General features: G+C 39.6%; 1 protein-coding gene across 1 annotated transcript; it reads left to right on the top strand.

Annotated features, from left to right (window-relative positions):
- The first annotated feature begins 1,708 nt into the window (after positions 1-1,708).
- Positions 1,709-7,377, top strand: LOC130692886 (uncharacterized). The gene is made up of 19 exons (XM_057515969.2): positions 1,709-2,773; positions 2,877-2,926; positions 3,010-3,087; positions 3,198-3,289; positions 3,453-3,554; positions 3,657-3,754; positions 3,838-3,895; positions 4,511-4,572; positions 4,637-4,650; positions 4,994-5,047; positions 5,173-5,303; positions 5,369-5,445; positions 5,512-5,579; positions 5,681-5,800; positions 5,872-5,955; positions 6,023-6,147; positions 6,208-6,346; positions 6,412-6,647; positions 6,740-7,377. Exons 1-19 carry the CDS (start codon positions 2,554-2,556, stop codon positions 6,900-6,902), a joined length of 1,971 nt encoding a protein of 656 aa, XP_057371952.1. The 5' UTR covers positions 1,709-2,553; the 3' UTR covers positions 6,903-7,377.
- The last annotated feature ends 2 nt before the right edge of the window (positions 7,378-7,379 follow it).

Below are 7,379 nucleotides of genomic sequence, written 5' to 3'. Positions count from 1 at the left end.
AGTTTTTTATGTTGCGAATGAAAATTCGTAAATCAAGAGTTGTTCAACAAAGAATGTATTCACCGATAACTTTGTTCCCAGTGCCCTCGCGAAATTTGGTGTTTTCGTGTTTGCATATATTTGGCGTGTATGTTGTTGGCATATATGTTGCACGTATTTGGCGCTAACGCAAAAAACAGGTTACTTTCGGTAGAACAAAACAGTTGAAAATGATCAATTTCCCTAACGAAATGACAACAACGCTACAGAAAGCATAGCCGTAAATTTTATACCGCCAAAGTTAAGAAATGGCTTGGTTTCTGAAATGCTATTGTACAATCATACATTTCATCAACGTTCCCCTCTTCCTCTCTGTCACTGTACATAACTGATTTGCAATAACCGTGCAAAATTGAGGGCTAAAACCAATTTCGCAGGATTGTGGGTTCTATCCTTGAAGTGTCAAAAGACGTAGGAAAATGCGTCTATCTTCCTAATCCGCGAAAGGAAACTATATGCATATATAATGCCCAAATAGACAAACAAACATCCAAACAATCACGACCAACAGGATTATCTGCAAAAAGGAGAGAAATTGTATGTCTGAAAAGAGTAAATTCACCATTCAAATTCGACTTGATTCGTCTTCCATCCTCATGCGTATATCCCACCGAACCAATGCACTCAAGGTTATCCCAGCAATATAGCCGTGAATAAATTGAAATTCTGGCTAACAAATGGGCTTCAACATATCACGACTGGTACGTTAGATACCTTCCCGACTGACTACGTATAAGGAAATCTTTAAAAATAATCAGCTTCGAATGTCAGGCCTAGGAGTATCACAATAACAATAAGTCGAGATTGAAGATGGGAAGGAGAGAAAGGGAAAAAAACAAAGAGCTAGGGAGAGGAGGAAAGAGAGAGCTAGGGAGACAGAGGAGAAAAAAAATAACTATTTCAAGGTTGAACAAGAAACCCATAATCGAAAGCTAAGGCACACCTAAACATTAGTCTAGTCTGAACAACATGCACTATCATAGAGCTATGATGCAAGGTTGCAGTGCTCGTTCGTGTAAGACTATTTATCAGCACAAAAGAAAGGGAAGAAAAAACAAAACAAAACAGAACTAAAGGAAAAACGATTACGACCACAAAGGTTGGTTTCGATTAGATTCAAGATAGAACATGACACTAATAAATAATCACCTTCAAGTATGGTCGTGTGGTGAGACTGTCGTCTTGCGGTTACGATAGTTCTTGACACGATAGGACACGGTCTTACACGTACGCACGAATTATTGCGGTTCAGCAATATCGCCAAAAGAACCTAACCATCAAAATCCTGATTATTCAAAGAAATATTCACAATTCTATGAAGTTCCTTGCACTTATTAAACTGATAAGATAAACTATTTCGCCATACTGTCCTTCAAGCCAACCGATGACTCATGAACTTTACATACATTAGATTTGTCACGAATGACACGGTTTGCTTTCAAGCAGAACCCCTTTTTTCCCAACGATTACGTAACCTTGAATATACAAACCTCTCCTCCCGTCCCGAACAAAAAAAAAAATGTACGTTGACCTCATTCTCACCGCAGCGTTACAATGAAAACATATTTTTTCAAGTACAACAGATCCGTTAGTCAATGGTTTCTGTTTAGAAACTGGGGAAAAGTGAACGGCAGGAGAGCTTAGTTTGAGGGCTCTGTATCTCTCAGCTGTTCAGTCGTTGCCTACCACGTCCGTAGTCAACTTCATATTTGGTTGTCGTCACGCCACCCTTATTGAATTACGCTCACCATGTGTTGTTTCCTTTTAAGATTCTTTAATCTCGACTTGTTATACCATAACTAGATCAAAGTGCGATCCTGGATACAATTTTAAAACCACGTTGAATAAAAACAAAACCTGCTTTACTTACGCAACCATGCAGCTTAAACGAGTGTTCGAAAAAAGGAGATGCTGTGTATGGGCTGTGTGATCGAGTGTTTCGCTTTCTCTCGTTTACAAAATTGTTAATCAGGAACAACAAGAAAACCAGTTTACGGTGTCAGCCGGGAAGCTTCCGATCACCTTTTATAAAAAGGTTCGGGTTATTGAGAACGTAGTGTCTGCGAGATCGTTCAAGTGTTCACACCCTCAGGGCGCATCAGCATGACAACAAGTTGAAATCGACACTATTTTTCATTTTTATATATGTTTTCAACGAGTGTAATATTAGATCGAGCTAACAACGTACACACAAGTCCTGAAGGGCAGGCATTCATGTGTGTGTTCATCGTCGTGACATGGCAGATGTGCACAACCTACCGTGATACTATTTTTAAGAATTGTTTGCTAAATCTCCTTGGCTCTCCCCAACCGTAAACGTCTTCTGGAAAAAGTCCAAACTGCAAGTGCCTTTGAAAATTACGTTAAGGTATTTAAAAGCCGTACGTTTTGTTTATTATTGCTTGTTTTTAATTAACGAAATTCGCCGACTGAAACCAAAGTGGATAAGTGCGAGAGAATTCAAGTTTCAAAGAAACGTAGTTAAAGGGGTTTCTAGACAAGAGTGACGTCAACATGGCGGCTTATTTCGTTTTGACTATTCCTACGGCGGCCTACGAACAAAAGCTTTTGGCCGATCGCGATCAAAATGCTGAAGGCAAAAAAGCGAGTCAACTCGCTCAGAGTGTCAATACCAAAGGGTTTCTCGGCTTGGCATCTGTCCAGGAATCGAGTTTGCTTCAAAGTCGTCGCCAGGATACCAGTTTGAAACCGACACGTCTGTTGGACGCGTCAGGTATTCTGTTTACACTTACCTTAAGTTGACACTGACGCAGACAAGAGGAATGAGCCAACGCTGTTGTTGCTGACGAAGGTGTTTTCCTTTTCTGAATTGACAGGGCAGCAAGGTGACGAGCCCGGCCAATCCACTTTCGCTTCCATAGCTAGCGTAATTAGCATTTGAATCTCTACGAAATGAATTCGTAATTTATGAATAAATTTAATCTGCCTCTATTTTTCGTTCATGTCTAGGCTCTTACATCGACCCTCGAAGAGCTCAAGGTTAACGACGTTGTATGGAGCATATCTAGCAATGATAAATATCACCAGGTAGTGTAATAAAACAATGTGTTCTATTTAGCTTCGAGGGTAGGAGGGGTCTGCCCATGAAAATACAAGCCTTCCTCTTTTTTTTTTTTTTCGCTGCGTGCCAACGATAGGTCAGCTTTCCTTCTGGCAAAAACGACTCCGAAGAAATTTTACAGAAATTACGGGTTTTGGGGATTGGTTCACTTTACGACACCAAATTAAGGTAAGATTCCTCATGAATATGCATAACATTTTAGAATAAAATTCTTCGATGTGAAAATTGTGTAAAAATCAATGACTAATTCTGTTATGGCCATGGTTGGCTATGCGGTGTTTGAAGACACAAGTTAGTTAAATATTCGTGTGTTTGTTTACGTTATTCTTAGCGTACTGCCGTGCTCTTTGCAGTACAACAGTCAGGAAGCCTTCGCAGACGACAAAGTTGAAAATACTGATGGAGAGGCCCAATCTGATGCAGACACTGACGGGTGAGCTAATGTTCGATTTAATTGATTCAAGAAAACTTGCATAACTTCCACCATCATTGATGAGATCATCTATTGTTGAAATTTTTCTAAACACGAAATCAGGGAAAAAGCCGCCGAGCGTGGTCTGCTTCCGAAAACTTCGAAGAACCAGTTCGTTCAATCCATCAAGTCACGACTTGCCGTTGCCCAAGTCGTCGAAGGTATAAGAATTGCAACATTAATTTTTATTTTGTCCAGAAAAACTTTTGATTATGCGTTAATATTAAAATTTGTGTTTTATTAGGGGTTCGTGAAAGCGCTGTGCTTTCCTTTGACTTTATCATGTTCGTCCTACTTGCTGGGTACGTATTCAAACAATTTATTTATACCGTTTCGACCAAACGAAGCTTTAAAAAAAGAAAAATTTATTTCTATTCAAAACACGTCACGCTTTATGTATCATATAGATTTGGAACCCATAGCGTTTTTATGACGATCTAGTTCCATTTGCTCGAATTTTAGTCGTTTCGCAAGCTTGTTGCGTGCACGTATAGATAGGCATATTCGATGATTGCCTTCGGAAATACTGCCTGCAGCTATATAAAAACGTCTGTTGCAATAATGGTGACATTGCGAACAAGCGTGTGCTTCAAGTAAACTCATTTCACTTTTGTCAAGTAAAACTATGACTTGCACCGGAAGCTTATTGCAAGCCCTGAGTTGCAGAGTACGTCTACTCTGCATTGTGTACACACCCTTCGATCGCACTATATGGCGCTGTCACGTAGACGAACTAACATTTGCTATTGATGTCATTATACAAAAAGTGATACAGCTTTCTCAGAAAAGCGCATTCGTGATATTATATCCTTTTATTTTTTTAATGCCATAATATTAACCGTGGCGCATCTCCCGAAGCGCATTAATAACTACTTCCTTGTTAAATCTACGCCAAAAATTATAATTTACTTTAACAGGATGTTGGCAGCGTTGGGATTAGTTGAAAATTCATCAGTCGTACTCGTCGCGTCGATGTTGGGTAAGAAACGTGCATTAACATTAATTCGTCCTAAACTGATTTAACGCCTTACTTTTCTTTGCAGTGTCCCCTATGATGGTGAGAAAAATCGTTCGCTTTATTACAATGCTGTAGAAGTGGAAGTTTCTAGTCTCGTTTCGTTAATTTATTCCTTTTTTCTTCCTGCCTTTTGCACATTCAACCGAATTTTAACTGTCACGAAGGCTTCATACTATTAACGTCACAGCCGCTACTGTTACGTGGGCGAATTAGGGCATTAGTTGTCGGCATTTGCGACAGTTCTACTAGCCACTTTCATTTATGTGTATCTCAATAACTCATCTACTTTGAATGTGTTTCTAATTGCGTCACATCCTGGAGCTAATCATTAATTATATCCTAACTACTGAGTGCTCTTTAATAATTCCGCCAACTTTTAAAGGGTCCAATTTTAGCGGGAACATTTGGCACTGTGATTCAAGACAGGACGCTTCAGGTAATACCTTCTACTTGTATTCAAGTCCTAAATGTGCTGACATTATCCCCTAAAAAGTCACATTTAGAGACTATGCAATAATTTTCTAAACACTTAATAGCCTACTATCGTGTTTGATCAAATAGAGGCTGGGTGTTAAAACTGAGTTAATCGGATTAGCGTTGTGCCTGTCTTTCGGATTCGTATTCGGCATCATTTACAGTTCCATTGTCAACTGGGACGATGGTTTTTGGCTCAAAGACGAAATGGTTGCGAGGTACTTGTAATAACAAATCGCCATTATTTTACATATTCATTAATCATGCAGTTACAAATTAATAGAGGACAGTTACGATCACTGTGGGTTGGAGTACTGATCGCCTTGCCCTCTGGAGCTGGGGTAGCGCTCAGTGTACTGGGTAAGTAATAACTCATGACTAACGAAAACCTGCTAATCCTAAGTTACTCCTTTCATTAAAACACAGGAGGCAATGTGGGATCGCTAGTCGGAGTAGCAATATCTGCTTCTTTATTACCACCCGTTGTTAATTCGGTAAGTCAAGTCGCGCATTTTCAATTTGGTTGCTTTTAACCGTTTGAAAAAATAAAAACGAATGTCGTTGTTATCTATTATGGAATTACGTCACTTTCCAGGGTTTGCTATGGGCAGCTGCATTGACAAAGTATGTTGAATTCCAAATTTCGGGCAATAACAGCGTGTTGGCTGCGCCGTCAACTTACTCGGTGTCTTATTCGACTAACATGGCCGAAGAGGTAACCAGGTTTCATAATTTCAATTCACATTCATGTAGTAATCGCCTTATATTCCTCTATTATTCACAAAGGCATTGCTGCTGGGTGGAGTTAGTCTGTGTTTAACTCTTCTGAACATTTTTTGCATAGTAATGATGGGCATTATCGTCCTCAAGGTAATAAATAATCGATATCTTTTAGCCTAAATGTCACACACTAACTCAATTGTCTATTTCGTTTTAGATCAAGGAAGTGGCACCCGACAAAGAGGCACCCAACACAAGGCGATTCTGGAGCCACGACATTAGGGAAGTACGGAATTACAACAGGACGTTGACTGGAAAAGAAGCTAAAAGCTTAATATCTCGGTAAGTCTACATGGAAATTAAATACTGCAGTAGTAACAACACTCATAAATGATGCAACAGGATCCACGATGATATTAACGCTAAATTGGCAGAGGAAAGTGATGCAAAAGACGACGGCTGGCGGAATTGCGTTGAACAAATTTTCACGGATCCTGTTTACCAAACAATTAGAATGAAGAGTGCCTACATTTCTCCTCAGGTGATTTTGAATTTGAAATTCATTCAAGTATTGTCTTGGTAAGAAATTTTTTGAATTCTCTACAGATCACTCAGATGACATGGCATCCCATCCAGCGACCGTCTCACAATTTAAATAGTCCTCGATCAATCGACCAATCTTTGAAACATCCAGGTATTCAGCGATTTGAAAGGTCTGTCTCATCGCCTAAAGGAGTGACAGAACAAACCGATTCTGCCGTTAAGGTCAAACTGGGAACGGTAACTAGAGAAAGACAACTGTTTACTGCCTATTCGCATCGGCAAACACCTTCACCCACAAGGTAAATAGATTAGGGTTACGTTCGATTCTATGACGTCAGTTTACATATAGCAATGAAACTGAGGCTTGTTCATTAAAAAAAAAAAAAAATAGGAAAATCACGTGGAATTTCCCCTTCCAGTCCAACGACAGTCGCCAAGGCCGATTTATCATCAGTAGGGCTGATATTCCAATTGGCAGTCGTCGCTCGAGACGGTCTAGCCGGAAAGAAAATTGCACTGCCAATTTGTACGATCTTCACGAACTGGTGCCTTAAAAGGAAAATCCGGACTGTGTTTTTTTTTTAAAAACACTTCCATTTCACACTAGTGGCCTTAGTATCCTGCGCTTAGTTACAATTTCTAACCCAATGTATAAGAAACAACAAATTTGACGCATAATGCTAGTGATGGATGAATGGATTTTTAAAAAGCCCCGCAAAAATGTAACGATAAAAAAAACAAAAACAGAAACTTATAAATATTCATGAAATTTGCATGCGCCTTTGCTGATGAGCACCAGAAACTGGAAGAACCGCTGGGAGTTCCGCACGTTTGAATACAGTCAACTGCTATTAGTTGAAAGAACACTAAACTGGATTCAGCGCGTTCCCTTGGATGGGTTTGGCGAAAGAGCAAAATAGGCCGCGTAAAACTTGATATACGAGGCAGTTTTAATCTTGTTTCTTTTAACTCCACACGTTGTCACCCTAGTTTGTTTCTGAGACTGTTGAAATGCTTTGCGTGGTTGTGTC

This window comes from Daphnia carinata, chromosome 3 (assembly GCF_022539665.2).
Source record: "Daphnia carinata strain CSIRO-1 chromosome 3, CSIRO_AGI_Dcar_HiC_V3, whole genome shotgun sequence".
NCBI classification, from domain to species: Eukaryota; Metazoa; Arthropoda; class Branchiopoda; order Diplostraca; family Daphniidae; genus Daphnia; species Daphnia carinata.
The sequence above is the reverse complement of the archived record's forward strand: the minus strand, read 5'-3'. Positions and strand labels throughout refer to the sequence as shown.

Bases quoted from the DNA above. Each gene is read 5' to 3' on its own strand.
- LOC130692886 (XM_057515969.2), top strand. From the start codon at position 2,554: ATGGCGGCTTATTTCGTTTTGACTATTCCTACGGCGGCCTACGAACAA. The intron at 2,774-2,876 runs GTATTCTGTTTA...CTGAATTGACAG, and splicing joins ACGTCTGTTGGACGCGTCAG to GGCAGCAAGGTGACGAGCCC. The intron at 6,347-6,411 runs GTGATTTTGAAT...AATTCTCTACAG, and splicing joins GTGCCTACATTTCTCCTCAG to ATCACTCAGATGACATGGCA.